The following is a 19,413-nucleotide window of genomic DNA, read 5'->3' as shown; positions in this document are numbered from 1 at the left end:
CACTATTTTTATTGGGATCTCCAATAAACCATTCCATCCTATATTGAGAACAGTGTCCGTTCTCCAAACCAGATTACGTGTATACATATAACAAGCACTATCTAGGCTAAGTTTTACCTTCCTTCTTTCTTCATGTACTATAGCAACTTGGGGTCTGAATTAAAAAATAAATTCATAAAGGTCAAAATTTATTTTTTAATTTATTTTTTTTAAATTCCTGGAGCCAAATTCTTTTGTATTTCCTTTCAGAATGCTCCAGGCTATTTAAAGGATGTACACCCTCTTGCATCCTGTTCAGAGAAGGCCATTACATGTGCAACTAGAGCAGTGGTCCCCAACCTTTTTCATCTGGTGGGCGCTGGACGACGAGCCACCAAGGACTGTGGCCAGCAGACGAGCATCCACTGAAATGCTGCTGAAAAGTGGCAACGTCAAGAGGCGTCGCCGCCAAAATGTCACTGAAAATCAGTAGCATTTTGTTGGCGATGCCTCTTGATGTTGCCACTTTTCGGCAGCATTTCGGCAGATCCTTGTCCTCCTGCCAGTACGCAGGTGCAGATAGATGCCCTGGCGGGCACCATGGCACCCACGGGCACCACATTGGGGACTACTGAACTAGAGGATACAGGGGTTGATACAGATAAATGAACCCATTGCTTCTGAGAGCCATTGGAAGACTTAATAATGAAGACTCAGATGTGATGGATTGCCTTGAGTTTGAACGTGCCTTATAGTTAGCTATAAGAGAACACATTTGGCTGTGTAAAAATGGAAGGGAAACTGATAGATATAGCCTATTGGGAAAAAACAATATTAAAATAAAAGAAATCTCAGTAAGTTAAATTTCTGCCTCTTTGTTGGGTCATTGAATTGTGGATGTGTTGCATACTGTTTTGTTCCATATTGAAGAGCCTGACTTTCAGAGATGCTATGCATTCACATCTCCCATTTGCTTCAGTAGCAGTTGTAGTTACTTAGCACTTCTGAAAATCAAGCCCTACTTTCCATTATGGCATATTAATTCCCCTTTCTTAAAGAAGAAAGTGAATCGCAATAGACTAGTTCCCAGTGGTTGTGATCAGTGCTGAAGATTCCTGAGGGTCACTTCCTGGTCAAGTAGCCAATGACGCTTGATCAGTTCCAGCCTTGGTGTGTACTTGATCTGCTGAAGAACAGGGAAGTAGTTTTTTGGTGCTGCTGAATGCTACTGAATGATAGGAACAGGGACAGACACTACTAGGCAGTTAAAGTTCACTGAATAGCGACTGTGAAAAGACGCTGTGTGGCTCCATACATATGGAGGTTCTGTTGTTCCTTGTCAGATTTGCCCACATCTGTCAATAAAATATTGATGTTTTTATCAGTATTTAGAAGGGAGATAGTCAGAGAGAGCCTAATTATTGAACGAAGGTGTTGCTAGTGACTTGCTGAACCCAGGCCTGGTATTTAAGGGGCATTGTGCACTTTGGATGGAAAGTAAAACAGAGTTCCTGACCAGAGATTAAAGAACTTATGCTGCTTTCTGTAAATGTAGGGCTGTTAGAACTTGGCTAGGACACCAAGCTTAACTTGAGTGACTACATTTTCACTGAAAATGTCACCTGCAGTTTCCGCTGGATTATACTATTTTCTTTACTGTTGCATATGGAAGGTGCAGTTAGACATTTGCAAATCTTGCCCCCTTGCAACATGCAAGCTGATGAAATGTTAAGGAGTGTCATGTCGACAGTGACTTGGCATAGGCCTGGTGAATAGTGAAGTTAAAAGATGGTTGAGAATTGTGATGAGCAACCGGTATTATAAGCACATGTCAAGTTACCTTCTGAGTTTGTATATGGTTTAGAGGTCTAAACACATCCATGGGTGCTAAAAATAAACTGCAGAGTTGTAATCTTGTCCTGTCTTTGACAGATTCCTTTTGTGGTCACTTAATCTCTCTGTAGCTCACTTTCCTCATAGATAGATTATTTACTTACCTCCTAGGATTGTAAGCACTTTGAAGATGAATAGCATTTATTGCTACAATCATATGCATCCATCCTCCTAATGGTACTAAGTTCTCTGTGCCTGAAGTCAAATGCTTGAAACATGGGCCATCTGAGACTCACTGACAGGGAATGATTCAGGTCTTTGTTACGAAGGCATCCCTTAATCTATTGAGATAGTTCAAAAGGAGGAGAAGTGGTTCTTGTCTTGTCCCTGTAATGGAGTGGAGAAAGAGACATCCATTTAATAGCCACAGGCAAATCTTGAGTTCCAAATAAGCAAACATGGTAAGCAACTCAGGAAATGTTCAAAGAAAGAAAGAAAGGAAAACCTCTTGCAGTTGCTAACCAGCCGCTCTCTTATTGCCAACTCTAGCTATGCATGCCCAGTGTCATAAACAGATAGTCAAGGGTTAATAGAACAGAAGTACTTCATGTCTCTTTTGCCTGTAAAGGGTTAAGTTCAGTGAGCCTAGCTCTCACCTGACCAGAGAACCAATCAGGGGACAGGATACTTTTCAAATCTGAGGGAGGGAAGTTTCTGTGTGTGCTGTTAGAATTTGGTTGTTGTTCTCTCTGGGTTCTGAGAGGGACCAGACGTGCAACCAGGTTTTTTCCAAATTTCTCCGATACAGGCTCTTATAAGTTCAGAATAGTGAGTACTAGGTAGATAAGGTGAGTTAGGCTATGTTTGTTTTCTTTATTTGCAAATGTGTATTTGGCTGGAAGGAGTTCAAATTTGTATTTTGCTGAAAGGATTTTAATTTGTAATTGTATACTTAGGCTGGGAGGGTACTCCCAGTGTCTATAGCTGAAAGACCCTTGTTGTACAGACAAAACTACACAGGATCTTTTCAGGGGGCAAGACAAAGATACCACATTATTATGATAACAATTTGATTTATGGCTAATAACTAATATCTTAATTCTTATACACACACATTATACCTAATACCTATACACACAACACACGCACACATCCATCAGATGTCTGCAGCTGCTGCATAGTTACGAGTCCTGAAGATAGCTTAAGTTCATAGCTTGATTTTGTAGCTTGGGTTCGTAGCTTGTGGCGGCTAACTGGCCAGGAAAGCCGGGCACAAGGACAAGCTGGATCTCTGTTGGGCAGGCACTGATGTCCTTCCATGTTGGCAGCAGAATGTTACCCAGAGTCTCTCATCTCACCCTTTTTTTTTAATAGGCTTTTAGTTTGGATTCAAAGTCTATAGGTCTTGCTGTGTCACACTGCCTCTGGGTTTGGATTGATCACCCATCAATTGCAGGCATGACTTTCAGCCTTGAACCTGGCTTTGATCTTCCTTCTGTTGTTCTGTTATCCTTTTTCTTTTAGGGTGGATGCTTCTTACTTTGTTTAGGGCTGTTGTCTAGGTCTTCAGCCGTTGGTATTTGAACTTTATCTCATCAGGACAGGCTGGGGCTGGAGGTTGATTCCATCATCCATACATACCTCATTCACACATCTAAACTAAACTAATAAGATTATAGCAGGGTTTGCAAAAATGAAGGTTGGAGGAAGCTTTTACAAAATGAGTGAGTGTTTTAAAATGGAATTTGAATTACAATATGGAACAGAAGTTACAGTGTAGGCAAGTGTAGTGTGGATGGTGAACAGAAGTTACATTAATAAATTAAAAACAATTTCATTTATCAGTTCTACACCCTGTAACATATCCATCTTAATTTACAAAGATAATTTTTACTGTTTTTTCTTTCTTTAATTAAAAGCTTTTCTTGTTTAAGAACCTGATTTTTTTTTTTTTTTATTCTGGTGTGAGACCCGGGAGACGGGGTCTGGATTCACCAGGGACTGGTGGGTAGAAAGGGAGGGAAGGGGGAGAGAAAGGTTAATTTCTCTCTGTGATAGGATTACTTTCTCTCTCAGGGTGAGTCTGGCAGGGGGAGAGAGAAGGAGGGGGGAAGGTGCATTTTCCTCTCTGTTTTAAGATTCAAGGAGTTGAATCACAGTGATCTTCCAGGGTAACCCAGGGAGGGAAGCCTGGGAGAGGCAACAGTGAGGGAAAGGGTTTACTTTCCTTGTGTTAAGATCCAGAGGGACTGGGTCTTGGGAGTCCCGGGCAAGGTTTTGGGGGGACCAGAGTGTACCAGGCACTGGAATTCCTGGTTGGTGGCAGCGCTACAAGTACTAAGCTGGTAATTAAGCTTAGAGGAATTCATGCTGGTACCCCATCTTTTGGACGCTAAGTTCAGAGTGGGAATTATACCATGACACCCAGAACGGGGTTCTAAAGAGTTTTCTCAGTGAAGGGATGTGGACTTTCAAAGTGCAATACTTAGGACAGGTAGCTCAAGCTCAGTTTAGAGAGACCCTACTTTTTTCCTCTGAAGTCTTGCTTGAGAAGAGTATTGTAATTAATAGCTCAGGACTCTGAGGATACAGAGTATGTTCTTCTGGAAGTTCAATCTCAGGAGTAAACCTAGTAGTTTCAGCCCCTCCCTCTTTTATTTATTTTTTTTTAAAGTTGCCCGACTAGCAATTTAATAAACTTTATTTCTCTTTTCATATATTTGGGCTCAGAATGAGTCAGAGAATTCTCTTCAATTGTGTTTAATATAGTGTGACTAATTCTTGTCTCGCTTATACGAAAAGAACTTAAATCTTTTGAATCTTTGATAAGACAGTAAACTTTGCAGATTTTTAAATCCTTTTTTGTTGATTTTTGATTAGAGTAAAGGAGACCAAACCTTCCAAGTAGCAATAATAGGCAGACATATGAATAATAATAAAAAATTACATTGGATAAATGATATTACTTTCATTCAAATAAATCTGGCATGTTGTCAACAAACCAGGGAGTTTTAAGATTAATTCAAAGGTCTCTTCCATGCAAATAAAGTCATTTGGAGTGCCTATAAAGACCTCAGCATTATATTTCCAAAGAATGAAATGTCTTTATCCAGGCAGAAAGAGCTGGCTCTTGTTAGAACAAAGTGATTGCTAATGTCTAGCCCAAAGACTGCATTTAAGAAAACAGGAAAAATAGAGGATCAGATAGCTGCCCCTTTTCTGAAGCTTCAAATAGTGCTCTACAGATGTGGGTGAAGCTGGGGGTTCTACCATGTTTGCAGCCCAGCTTGTCCCTAAATTGGCCTATGCTACAGAGTAATAAAACGGTGTGTTCTAACAAACCGTCAGCCAAATAAATGGTATAAATATCTGAAGTATCCCACCTCAGAAATGTAACAAACGCCTTGTTCTTTGCAATTAATTATGTTTTGGGGGCAATTTCTAAGAACTGTTCTTGAAATAAGGTCCCTCTCTTCCCACTTTCTAAAGATCTGCAGTGTTGGTTTCTGAATCCTCTGATTCAGTTCTGTCTTCAGTTGTTGAAACTGGCAGCCTCTCCTGAGGAAGAGAGGTTAACAGTTAGGCATACTAAATAAACTGCTTGGAAAAGAGAGAGAGGCTGAAATTCTGGCCCTGTTGAAATCAGTGAGAGTTTTCCAATTAACTTCATTAGGGCCAGGAATATCGCCCATAGTACATAAGCTCCTTTCAAGTTCTTTAGCTATTATTGTGTTCCTTCTCTTTCTCTTTCCTCTTTCATTTTTCCTTAAGTCTGTAAGAGAATTTTAGTGCTCATTAAAGTCATCTAAAGAAACCTAAATTCTCTGCTTTTAAATAATGAGTTTGTTTTAAGATAGACCGAGTACACCAGGCAATTAGTCCTGTGCTTAGCCCACACAAAGCTAACGCATGTCAAATGACTTGCAGCCGCACCAACTATTCCAATATTTGGCAATCTGTATTCTAGACAGGACCATCACATCAAACCTTGATTCAGGATTTGAACCAAAATTTCCCAAAGTGAAAACCCCATGCTGTAACCAGGGCCGTCCTTAGGATTTATGTGGCCCTAGGCAGTATTATTAAACTGGTGCCCCTATGCCGGATGGCAGCCCAAGCTCACAGCCTGGTGTGGGAGGGGGAGGAAGGACTTGACAGCAAAGGATAATGAGATGCCCAGCCTGCCTCATGGTGGCGGAGAGTCACAGTTCCCCGCAGAGACTTCCATGCACTCTTCCTCATTCAGAACGGACATGAAGAAAGTACCTAATTAAAAGCACTAAAATTTGGGAATAAAAAATGTCAGTCACAGGTTTTTTGATATGCCCTGAAGTTTGTCAGAGATTATTTGCAATAATTCATAGTAAGGGTGAGTCAGCTGTCCTGCTGAATACAACATTACATATAATGGAATACATGATGCAGCTCTTCTCTGTTTACATTTCTTCATCAGTATTTCTAAGTTGAATTTATATTTTAAATGTACTCAAATCTTAAGCCAGCATTCCAGATTGCTACATATTTTATTCACTGAAACAAAGACATTCTTTTAAATTAATCAGAGAGATTTAGTGTGTTCATAACAATGTTCATTGCTTTTAGAAAAAGGGAACAGTAATTTACTTTGTGTGATCTCCATAACAAGAGACATGGTTATGAAATTTCACCAACTTTAAAAAATATGTTTCCAAAGATTTTAGGTATAACAAGGATTTTGTCTTACTAAGGTACTGATTTTGCTGGAGGGTTCTTTTAAAACTAGTTTGTCGGATAGTCAGAAGTAAAGAAGGGAACTCTTTGTCCAGCTATCTGGAAGGAAAGGACTGTAGTCCATTTAAGCTCTCTCTTCAGTGGGGAGTGGGGGGAGAGGTGGTGAAGGGATGGACAGAAAGGACAGGAAGACTTGGAAGCACTTTTTTTTTTAACTATGTAATTAAAATGTGTATTTTAGATAAGGGAGATCTTTTGAAGGATTTATTTAAAAAACTATGTGTGAAGATCCACACATTTAAGGCTAAAGATGATTGTGCATCTAAAACTCTATGCAAGCATTTTTTAGAAATGTGATTTTATAATGTTCACCAGCTCACTAATAAAATATTTTTAAAGCAAATTTTAAACTAAGGTCCTGTAGACCGACATGTTCTGTGTAAATATTACATTAATGCACAACTGTTTTTGTCAGTAAAGTCAGAAACTGACAGTATAAAAATTTATTTGGGCATAAGCTTTCGTAGACATCTGATGAAATGGGTTCTAGTCCACAAAAGCTTATGCCCAAATAATTTGTTAGTCTTTGAGGTGACACAAGGACTCGTCCTTGTTTTTGCTGATATAGACTAACAGGACTACCCCTCTGAAACCTGTCAGTATATACCTTGGGCTTGGCAAATGCCTGTTAAATGGCTTTATTACCCCTTGAATGTCTCTTTAACAGTTTCAATGTTGTGCTAATAGGTCTGGCAGGCTGGAGGTTTTTTCACTTTTAACTACTAGATTCCCTCCCAAGGAAGACTCACCAGGCTAGAGCAGCCATCTGTGGGAGCCTGCAGGAAGGGTCAAAACAGGGATAGGAAAACAAGAGGGTGGACACTAAGACCCAGTGGTGCCCCAAATTTTCAGGTGCCCTACGCAGCTGCCTATGTTGCCTATGCCTAAGGACGGCCCTGGCTGTAACCCATTAGACCACCTCGAGTCTATTCTGACTTATCCCTCTTATTTGTTTTTGTTGTTTTTTTTAAATTAGTGCCATGCTGTCAGGTAAAAATGTTCTTCAGTTCCTCTGCAGAAAAGTAGACTGATTCATTGCTGCCTTTGGGGTGTTATTCTACAACACTAGGGTAGAACAAGTAAGTAGAAGAATTTAAAAGAGTTTTGACCCTAGATTTGCCTTGTAAAGAGAGAGTTTGAATGGAGTCAAATAACATTGATTCTAATACTTTCAGATCTAAAGGCCGTCAGGAACCAGCCTCTCAATGAACTCTTCAGCCTGAGCTGACTTCCTTAAAAAAGGCACTGTCAGCTGTCAAATAATATTATTGATTTTAGAAGTAATTAGCATCATGGTGTTTTCACGATATTGATGCTAGTGTCACTGGGGTCTTTTGCACATATGCTGTGCCCCTCTTTGATGGTAGATGCTTGTTGTGACACTCTTTGCGAACCCTGCCAGAGGGATTGAATGACCAAGGCTCCGTGGCATCTGGATAGTGCTGCGATACTTTATACAGAGGAGTGAGGAGATTAGATTCCTCACTTCAGTCTAACCGATTTATGTATCTTACTCTTTTCGGTTCAACGTACGTTTGATTTATTTGTTTTCTTCTTCCTGTAGTTTGAATGGAATTTGATTGTTCTTGTTGTTCCGTGTCCTTACAATACATCTCTTTGTTCGTCAACTTTATGGACTGATCTCAGTCTGAGCTCTGTGAACAGTGTATCTCACTTTGCTGCTGTGGCTGCAAAGAAAATTCATAATGTTTTATTGTGGGCCCTATGCAAAGTTCTTGCAGGATGATGGTAGTGTCTGTTTAAGTGTATTAAAGAGAGGACAAGATGAGTTTTTACTTTGTGTCTTATCTGTTCAATGAGAATAACAAGATTTCCCTTCTCTGCAATGAAGTTGGGAACCTTAATTCAATAGTTCTCGAACGTTTTTCATATTTAAAAAATCTTGATGGAGAGGTTCTCATGGACCACCTTCCATTCTGTGGACAACTGCACAGACCACTTCCCTTCCCATTTGTGATTGTACAACAATGCTTGTGGCAACTGCTGCTGGTTGGCATTTTTCAGTCAAAAAGTTTTATTGTTGATAAATGGACTTTTTTCTAATATGAAAAATTTTACCAAAAAAGTGATTATTTTTTTTAAAAAGTAGTGATATTGTACTGCTTTCTCTTGCATCTGTGGCAAGGAAAAGTCTATAATTGAGACTTCTCATCTTCCTCTTGGTTACTTTTTTAGACAGTGTTTATTTCTTCCCTCCTGCATTGCACAATGCATGCTAGTCCTGTGGGGGTTCTTTCTTCAGAGATTTCTCACCAGTTTTGCGAAGTGTGGCAACTGCAAATTTCATGAATCTTAATTTTTAGTAAAAGGTACAGTTTGTGGGAAGTATAATCAGTATTGTGCTTGGCACGGTGTTTACTTCAACTTGCTAGTATTGCTGTATATGGGAGCTTAGGCACTTAACATAAGGAACGGTTGCAGTCAATTTATTTATAGCACTGCAAGTGTTATACACTCAATAAACATAATGCATATGTGATGAAATCTAGCAATTACTGTTATGCTGTGGGCCAATGTCTGTTACACCAGTGCAGTGCCAAAGCAGATTGCACTGGTGTAAGTGAGAGCAGAGTTTGGCCTTATGTCTTTTGATGGGCTGCATGCTGCTACCTATGTCTTGTTTGATATTTCCATTTTTAGATCCCTTCATGTAAAGCTTTGTAAGGCAAATAGGCTCTCCAGCACTGAGAAATAGACCAAAATGATTAGAAAAGATGAAAAGATTAAGTGAGTCAATTTGCATCTGCCTTTAAATGTTACAAAGCTAGACCTCTCAAAATGAATTCCCCATCATTTAGGCATGATACAACAACAGCTGATTAAACTAGGGTATTATTGGCCTGCATAAGAAAGCACAAATGTCTAGGCTGGGTGATTTAACAAACTAAATGCTGTTCTTTCATCTAAAGAAACCTAAATTCTCAGGTTTTAAATAGTGAGTTTGATTACCTTAATTTGTAGTGAGCAACAACAGACATTACAAATTGATTCATCCAGTTGGACTGGAGCTAGTAGAGAAGTGGAATTAGCTTTCATCTCTAAAGGCTGTGGTCTCTCCAAATCAGGACTGAGGCCTCTGCAGTCTGGCAATATTTGGAGCAGCTGTGCAAATCACAATAGTTTTGACAAAACCACGTGTGACAATTTCATTTCTCCTCTCATAGCAAGCAAACGTTATAAACAGCAATATGGACCAAAGACATTAATATTAATATACAGAATGCCTCAAATGTTGAACAGTGTATTGGACATAAGTATCTTGTGTGATAAAATATAATTTAAATTTTAGATATTTTTTACAAAGGGATAAAAAGGCTATATTAATATGCAGTTTTTAGTTAATTTTCTTCATATAGAACATCACAGTTTTAGCTACTGCTTCTTAATTGTAAAGACTTGAGACTGAACACAGATGTGTGTCTGTTTGTACATCCAAACTATTTTTTTATATAATACTTCAGTTGCAGATAGTTACAATCTTAAGTATCTATGTACAGTAAAAAAAAGTTGCCAAGAGTAAGACACACTGTGTTGTATCTGATGTTGTGTAATTCCAACAATAAACGTGTTATGGGTATGTCAGATGTACAAAAAACAAACAAAATGTAAATGCAGAGGAACTGCAGTGTGGAATAATTCCTGTTTTCAATGCAGTATATTGATCAGTCTTTAATCTGATTAATTTATTTCATTAATAAAAATCTGAAAATGGAAGAGGAGCAACTTAATGTTGATTGGAAGTTGGATTTCTTTTTCATTCACATGCGATTCACTATTGTGTTGTTGCAGAAACTGGAACATAGAGAAGTTTTAGTTGGCTTGTTGTTCCTGGTTTTCCCATTTATCCCAGCCAGCAACCTCTTCTTCAGGGTGGGGTTTGTGGTGGCAGAGCGAGTCCTTTACATGCCAAGGTAATTACTGCAATTGAATTCCTTTATAATGAGACCCTCTCACCCGTTTTGTAAAAGCAGGTAAGATTTTTTATTTTTTGCCTATTATTGTGATTCAGACATTATATTTTATTTATTTTTCATCCAATCACAATATGCCTTTGAATTTTTGAGCCGCAACATCAAAAAATGTGTAGCCTGTCAAGTCAGGTTACTTGGCAGAATCAAAGCTAGTTCCATTCCATTGTTACGAATTTTTTTGAATGTAGTTGAAAGTATCTGTATAAAGGGAAGCAGCGTGTTGTTTCTTGTACATTGTCCTTTTGTGTTTGTACGAATCTTCCTGCTTCCCTAAGCAATATTGTCAACATAAATTGTCCATGTTCTCTAATTTAAGCACAGTATTTATAGGGTTAACCATTATTATTACAGTTTATCTGTTATTAATAGCCAAGGGGTGGGCCCATTGTGCTAGATTCAGTACAATCACAAAGGAAGACAAGGTCCATCTCCTAAAAAGTTGACAAGTCTCTGATTCTGCAAGTGGACTGTTTCACCCACGCAGTCCCATTGTCCTTGCAGGATCAAGGCCTATGAAAGAGTTTATAGTCTAGTTGATGGGGGTGGGGAAAGACTCCCACACCTTCCTCAATGGTAACTCTAAATTTGAGTTCACCTTAGTTTCCACCTAGATCCCATTTACATTCTGGACTGACTAGCTGCTAGGGGGTTCTGGTGTTTCTTGCTGCTCTTGCAAGCAGCATAGTTTTGAACTGCTCCTTGTATCTCCATCATATCCAGATCTAAGGCTGAAGCAGTAGGAAAGGCCAACCACCCAAGATGCAACTGGTGATTGCCTGCTTGATCCACCCATAAATATCATTACATTTCATAGCATTGTAGCATGTTTCCATTCTAAGAACTGAGTTTTGCCATAAGGTGCATACTCAGTTCCCATTATCTTTCATGGTGACTGAACTTAGAGCTGATGGCCCTAAGCTTCACCGCAAATTGCTTGATGCTGTCTGAAATAACTGCTCTATTCCCCCTGCTTTTTAAAATTAGATGGCTGAAAAAGCAAACAAAACTAGAAAACCTAGAAAAATGTTCTCTGTAGTCCTGATCCTGCAAAGGCTTATGTTTTTACTTAATGTTATGCCTCTAAGTAGTCCCATGGACTTCAATAGGCCTACTCTCTGGTCTTCGCTAGACTGGGACCAGAGTCTATAGTTTTACATAGCTGAGATGTATTCCTTTCTCCTATTATATCAGTTTGTTTTATGGGCCAAATCCTGCTTACCTTATTCACAGAAGTAACCCCTTTGAGTTCTGTGAGACTGTTCGCGTGAGTAAAGTGAGTAGATTTGGCCCTCTGAGTTATTCTGGGAATCATCACCACAGCTCGTGATTCTCATTACTGTCTGTCATTTTAAATGGAGAAACACATCAAAGCTGTTTCAAATAGATATTGAGAAGCAGCCAGCCCAGCTTCTAACACACTGCTGTGCTGTTCTCTCACTTTTCTGGCTGTGGAAAGAGTAAGGGCTTGGAGTGCTGCAGACACCAGCATCTAGCTCTTTTCCGAATAAGATTACTGATATTATGATGTGCCTTTTGAAGTTGGTGGTAATGAAGGAGGAAAATGGGCAATGCTCCAGGCGGTCTTTATGGAAGGAATATTAACATATTTAATATGTGCACAGGAACACTGCTTATATGATGTTTTTCATCCTTCTATGGGCTTTGCAAACATACAACCTGTGAAGTAGGTAATTAAAGTGACTCCTTTTTTTAGGAGGAGATACTGAGATGGAGAGGTTAAATGCTAAACGCTAAGAGTGAGTATGTGTCAGAGTCCCTGGGTCCTGTTTTGTTTTCAGACCACTAGACCATTCATTTCCTTATTCACTACCTTTTTTCACCCCAAGGTGGCAGGCCACTGAACTGAAATTTAAAATGAAAAACTAACATGGCCATTAATTCACATGTCAAAGGAAGACTGTGGACAGTTCTCACTCTGTCACCAGGTTCCTTGTAGGAGAAGGAGGGATGCTCAAAAATTATATACACAAGAGTGTTGAGAACTAAATTTACTGCTTGCAAAGTTATTGAATACCAATGAGCACTCTTTCTGTCTCTCTCTATAAAACAGATTGATGGGGGAGTGTTAGCCTTCCATGAGCATTCATAACTATTGTGAAACCATAGTTTCTTCTCTTTATTCCCCCCCATCTCTTTATTCCCCCCCATCCCCAGCCCCCTGAGGAACATGGCACATAATATTGAGGATATAAGAGAAAGAGGGGCAGTGTTCTTTATTTGGAACATTCTTTAGCAACTGTTTCATTGCCTGCATTTTGCCAAATGCAATATAGTTTTCTTGATTTTTGTTCTATTTTTGCTCTAACATCAGTTACTAAATTGGAATATTTTACCCCATTTGAAAGATTTTTTTTGAGGTGAGAAAGCTGACTCAATGTGTGGAAAACACATTGATGACAGTATTAGTCTTGATTATATTTAAAGGTGCTCTTCCACCCCCTTTTGAAATGAAAGCCTTTTATAAATATTTGTGTGCGTGTCACAGTTGTGCACATTGCAATCTGCGGATCACATCCTGAACTCCTTACTCCAATTTATTCAGTCCTTACAAGGGCAAAATTTCAAGTGTAGTGAATAAAGACCTGAGGATTTAAGTAAAAGGTTTGTAAACAAAAAGGAAATGTTGGAGGATTCTTACCCTCACATTAATTTAATTTGTCTTAGGAAAATAGGGAATTGTACAACCTTTTGATCATGCACTAGTTGTAGAGTTTGACCCTGCTTTGCAGGACTTTGTGTACATCTTCAAAAGCCTGAAAAAAATCAAAAAAATTTTTAAAAATTTTGTTAAAAATTTTCACAGGATAATAGTTTCCCAACCAGCTGTAAACATAAGTGGAGATTGGGGCAGGATAGAATTCATAGGACAGATTTTCAAAAAAGCTCGCTCCCATTTAGGGTCCAAAATAAGTGACCAGATTCTCAGAAGATTCAGGACACTGAATGCTGTGACCTCTTTTGGAAATCTGGCTCTCACTGCAAATGTTGGCCACTCTGAAAACCTGGTCCACTTAGTGCAAAACATCACAATTGCATTTAAAATGAAAAGAACAGTTAATCTTATTATTCCTAGTCATGAAGAACGTAACTGAACATAACCTGGATCTTTAGCTCCTGACTGCAATTGCTTTTCAGGGGAACAATTGGACACACATAGTGTGACAGTGAACACCTCTGATGCAGTGCTAAACACTCTGACCTCCCATTTACTGTAATGGGAGTTGGGGGTTCTCTGGACTTCTCAGGACTGGACCCTTATTGTAGGAGCTATTCCTCTGGTTTGCTCAACTTTTTGCACAACTCCTATTTCAGTGGCTCCTGGCTGTTGGTTTGTTTGTTTGTTTGTTAATTTACTATGCATTTGTTTTCTAATTTGCTTCAAGATTTTTAGAGAACCGCCCTGCTAAAAATAGCCAACCACTTGAGCCTGCTAAGTGCGTGCATAGTTTCTGGATCGAGTGCCTGTGTGTTAAATATTACAATGTTTAAACTCCAGAAGCAATCAGTTATTCTTCCTGGCTCAGATAGTTATGTCACTGCTTGTTTTTACCGGTCACGAGAACCTTCCCACTTTAACAGTCCATGGAGTTTGCAACCATTTTTTTTGCAACAAAGATGAAATTAAATGAAAGTGTTGAAAGTTGCACATATTTATTGCAGAGAGTGTGATATGATCAACTCAGGGTCAGTCAGATCACCACTAGTCCCTGTGTATGTGCTTTGCATTCAGACATATATTTGCAGAAATTTAAGTGATGGAAGTTCTGTTAGAAGTAAACCATATAGCCAGTCAGGAGGAATGCAGATGATAGGCCAGGAAACTGACCTTTTACATCAAAGGGGGAGGTCCTGTGACCTGATGCATCAATTACAGTAACAGTGTCCTGTGTCCAGATTTTGATTACATTACTGATTCAGTACATTCCCAGGCAACTTTTGATAGTGAAGTCCTATATGTTGGGGTCCTAGGGAGCCCAAGATGAAAATAAAAGCTGCTCTCCAGTGGTTGAACCCCGGCAGCACAGTGGCAGAATTACTGCCATCTGACTATGCATCCTTCTATGCGTCCCTCCATCCATTGCAACTATCACCTTAGGCCCAACAGGGAGTAAACTGTACCACCTTATCCCTGCAGTGGTGAATCAATACGATGCTGTCTGTTAAAGAGCAGCACACTCTGCCTTGCAGATTGCATGATTCTGCCAGAGCCTGTGCATTGCTTTTAGCCATGGTTGTTTAGTGAATCAGAAGTACACCATGGTACATTGTAAGATCAATACTTGTAAATGTCTCTGCCACCTTACTAGATTTCTAAATAGGAATCAGTAAGAAAGTCAGTAGCTAGACAAAATGGTCTAGGTTTCTCAAAAGGATCAGTCTCTTTGTATCAGCTTCTTCTTAAAAATTCTTACAAAACCAAGTGCCCCATGAAGCTTTTGTTTTGACATGCTATACTTTAAACAACAAAAAGCAAATTGCTGCCTATCCTTGCTAATGTGTCCACTTCGCTTAGTATAACCCCATCCATTAACATTTGCAATATACTAATTAAATACTAGAAACTGATCTATATTATGGTAATGAAGTTTGTGCAATTTTCATGAGATTGTGACCCTGAATAATTCTGAAGAGAACTTACCTTCCCCCACAGAGTAATAATGTGAAGATAGGGTTTTATTATATGCCTGCCTTTGGCATTATTCTCATCCTTTATTCATTTTTCACTGGATGTAATGTTATGCATTTTCACTCCCCCTGGCACCCTTTTTCACTTTTTTTAAACCTATATGTTAATCAAGCTCGAGGATCTGAATTCCTACTTACCTGTCTCACATTCCTTTAATATTAGATCAGATACTGTGGGTGTTGATATAACTTCTGCTAATAGAAGATCCCTTTTCCCCCCAAATTAGAGTCAAATCCTGGCCCCAATGAAATCAGTGGCAAAATTCACATTAACTTCAATGTGGCCAGAGTTTCACCCAATTCATTCAGCAAAGCTGTTAAGCATTTCAGTGCCTACAGTGAAGCAAATGGCTGTGTGCTTTGCTGAGTCAGAGGGCACGTCTTCACTGCAGAGCTAAATCAGTGCTGCTGCAATCAATGTGGTGGTCTAGTGAAGACATGGAGAGCGCTCGCCCATTGATTTCTGTACTCCATCTCCCTGAGATGCGTAAGGTAAGTCGGCAGGAGAGCATCTCCCATCAACACAGTGCAGCGTTGACACCGCAGTAAGTGGATCTAGCTATGTCGACTTCAGCTATGTTGTTCATGTAACTGGAGTAGCATAGCTTAAATCAGTTTACCGTGGTAGTGAAGGCCTGACCAGAGTCTGTGTGTGTGTATTCCCAACTGTATCTGTTTAATTTACTTACTACAAAAAACATTTTTAGTGCTTTTATGCTCCTGTTAGCTGTACAGAGCTGATTAAGTTAAGAGGGAGTGATCTGGATTCTATTCCTTGTGATTCATCTATCAACATGATTACAAGGGCCAGTCAGATACACCTCTCTATGCAGTAGCATTGCACAGGTGTCCCTGACAGCAGCTAATCTGAAAATGGGCCAGATCCTCAGTCTCAATTGGTGTATCTCCATTGACTTTAATGGAGCAATGCTAACGGCTCCAGGATTTCAGCGGAGGCTGTGATCTGAAGGAATAAGCACAGGGTTGGGCTTTTGGTGGTCCTGAATTCTAATCCAGACTCCTCCAGTGACTCTGTATGTAGCTGTGGGGAAGTCACTCCAGCTTTCTTTCTCATTTTCCCCATCTGTCAGACGTCGATAATACTTACCCATCCACCTCATAAGGGTGTTGTATTAATTACTTCACGTCTTCATAGTGCTTTGGGTGAATAAGGTGCTCTAAAATGCTAAATATTGTAAGCATTCAACCTTTCAGATGTGTATCCAAACCTGGACTCCTAACTTTTGGGGGTTTGCCATTACTATTAAACACTCTGAAGAGAAATCAAAATAACACAAGCAAGAAATGATGAGATGCTAGTGCCAAATATTTTGGTGAAAGCCGATAAATATATAGGAATAAGAGCCAAGTAATTTTGCAAAGATGAAAAAGATTAGCTCATGGTGCTTTTGGTCTAGACTGCAGTCTTAGCTGCTTTAACTGAATATGAAACATGCCTTTGAAAAACACATTGCACTTCGGCCGCACACAGATGGTTTCAGGGAAAGGCTGAACTTACTATGATTACTACCACTTGCATGTTAACTTTAATGGGAAAGCTAAAAAGCTTTATTTTATTGTTATTGTGCTAAATTACGTTAAAGAAACAAATCTTAAAAAAAACATTTAATGTGATCAAAGATGTTTTTTAAATAAAATAATCTGGAGGTCCAAATTATGTATGGAAATCTTATCTGAAGTGGAAAAAAAATCAGAAATTTTTTTAAAAAGTGTAATTTAATAGAAATAATCCACTCAGAGCTTGTCTACACGTATAGTGCTGCAGCGTCGCAGCTGCACCAATGCATCTGTGCTGCTACAGTGCTTCTGGTGAAGACACTCTATGCCAGGGGTGGGCAAACCTTTTGGCCCGAGGGCCACAGCGGGGAATAGAAATTGTATGGTGCGCCATGAATTCTCACAAAATTGGGCTTGGGGTGTGGCTGGGGAAGAGGAGTTTGTGGTGTAGGAGGGTGCTCTGGGCTGGGACTGAGGGGTTCGGAGGACGGGAGGGGGATAAGGGCTGGGGCAGGTGTTTAGGGTGCAGAAAGGGGTGCAGGTTCTGGCTGGGGGTGTAGGTTCTGGGGTGGAGCTGGGGATGAGAGGTTTAGAGTACAAGAGGGGATCGAGGGGTTTGGAGGACGGGAGGGGGATCAGCACTGGGGTAGGGGGTTGGGGTGTGGCGAGAGGCTCAGGGGATGCAGGCTCCAAGCGGTGCTTACCTCAAATGGCTCCCAGAAGCAGTCGCATGTCCCTTCTCCAGCTCCTATGCTGAGGTATGGCCAGGTGGCTCTGCACACTGCCCCATCCGCAGGCATCGCCCCTGCAGCTCCCATTGGAGCATGTAAGAGCTGAAGCAGGGCCAGGCTGCAGCTTCCAGGAGCCACATGGTGCAGCCCCAGCGCCCCGGCCGTAGCAGGGCCTGGCCACGTGGTGCAGCCCCTGACCCTGTGCCCGTCCAGAGTGGGGCCCAGCCTCGTGATCCGGCCCCCGGCTGGAGTGCCAGAGCACAGCCAAGCCGCATAGTGCAGCTCGCAGGCCGGCTTGGCCCACTGGCTGTAGTCTGCCCACCCCTGCTCTATGCTGATATGTGAGAGCTCTCCTGTCAGCATAATAAAACCATCTCTGCGAGAGGTAGATATGTCAGCAGGAAAAGCTCTTTCACCAATATAGCACTGTCCACACCAGCATGTATGTTGGTGTAACTTGTTTCACTTTGGGGGTGGTTTATATACACCCTTGAGTGATATAGGCTGTAGTGTAAACATAGCCTCAGTCAAATTGATTGGAATTGGAATTTTATTTGTAAAGGAATATAAAATTAATATAGAATGATCTCCATTTTGTTTCTTTTTGAACTTTCTTATAAAATTTAATGTAAAATTATATCCTTACTATAGAATTCTACAAGGTGGTTATAAAAAAGAAAACCCTATAGAAATAATAATTGCCTGCCAAATTATGTAATATTTTAGAGTAATTTCTATGAAACCCTGTTGATTTAATCTCTATTAAATTCTGTAGGACTTTTTTCTTTACAATGATAAATAATAAACACATAACTGTTTCCTTTCCAAAATATCTGTAATAAAGGCCTGCAAAAGTCCATTTTATCTGGAAGCACTTCAGATAGGAATCTGCTCAAAATGAAGTCTTGGAATCAAAACGTGTAATGAAGTGAATCTGTACAGTACGTTATTTTTATGTTGACAGCAGGGATAGAAGGAAAATGGACCCAAATGTTAACCAACATTGAATGATTAGCTGAATCACTTCTTTCAAAGTTAACACATTTTCTGTCAAAGAAAATAGAGTTTTTGAGCTCATTAAATTTTATTTAGTTGTCTCATATTGTGAATTGAGAACCAGATGCTTAGCTAATGTAAACTGGCTTAGCTCATAAACCTGACCCAGTGCCTTTGGGGGTCCCTTAATGTAGCCTGAAATAAGAAACCAGCTTTTCATTGGGAAATAAAGACCAGTTATGTCATCAGTCACCTGCTCAGAAGGTCTCTTTTCAGATTAGGTCTTTCCTGCTAGAGTTTGGGATTCTCTTTGTACTATTCCCTGCAGTTCTTACTCAGGGACTGCTTCTGTTGACTTCAAAGGAAAAACTCTTTGTGAAAACATATTGGCTTTGAATCAGTCAGAAAGGTTTCTTATATCCAAGATGGGATTTTTGATCAACATTAGGGAGAGTGATACACACATGCATGTGTGCCAAGTGGTTAGGACAAGCTGGGATATAGGAGACCCATGTTCAAGTCCCTATTCTCCCTGATTCAGAGCAGGGACTTGAACCTCGCTGTCCTACGTCCCAAGTGAGTGCCCTAACTACCAGGCTATTGGCTCTTCTGGGCCGGGTCTCTTTCTCACACATTGTTTGTGGAAAAAATTCAAAAAGTCAAGTTTTGGTCTGATGTAAAATGAAAACAAGTTTTAAAACCTTTTTTTTTTTTTTCACAAAATGGATCTCTGGTTTTTCCAGCCCACTCTTCTGCTCATGACAATTCAGTAACCCAGGCTTGGTCTACACTAAAAATGTAGATTGATATAACTACGTTGCTCAAGGGTGTTGATAATTCAGACCCCCAAGTGCCAAAACTGTGCCATACTAACCCCAGTGTAGACG

At 39.9% G+C, this 19,413-nt stretch overlaps 1 protein-coding gene across 1 annotated transcript in view; it reads left to right on the top strand.

The window, feature by feature from the left end:
• The window catches only part of TMTC1 (transmembrane O-mannosyltransferase targeting cadherins 1), a 227,375-nt gene that overhangs the window by 120,060 nt on the left and 87,902 nt on the right, over positions 1–19,413 (top strand). Inside the window, 1 exon segment of the mRNA XM_030543349.1 lies at positions 10,393–10,514. Within this exon segment, the coding sequence (XP_030399209.1) occupies positions 10,393–10,514 (122 nt within the window).

This window comes from Gopherus evgoodei, chromosome 1 (genome assembly GCF_007399415.2).
Source record: "Gopherus evgoodei ecotype Sinaloan lineage chromosome 1, rGopEvg1_v1.p, whole genome shotgun sequence".
Lineage (NCBI taxonomy): Eukaryota > Metazoa > Chordata > Testudines > Testudinidae > Gopherus > Gopherus evgoodei.
The sequence above is the reverse complement of the archived record's forward strand: the minus strand, read 5'-3'. Positions and strand labels throughout refer to the sequence as shown.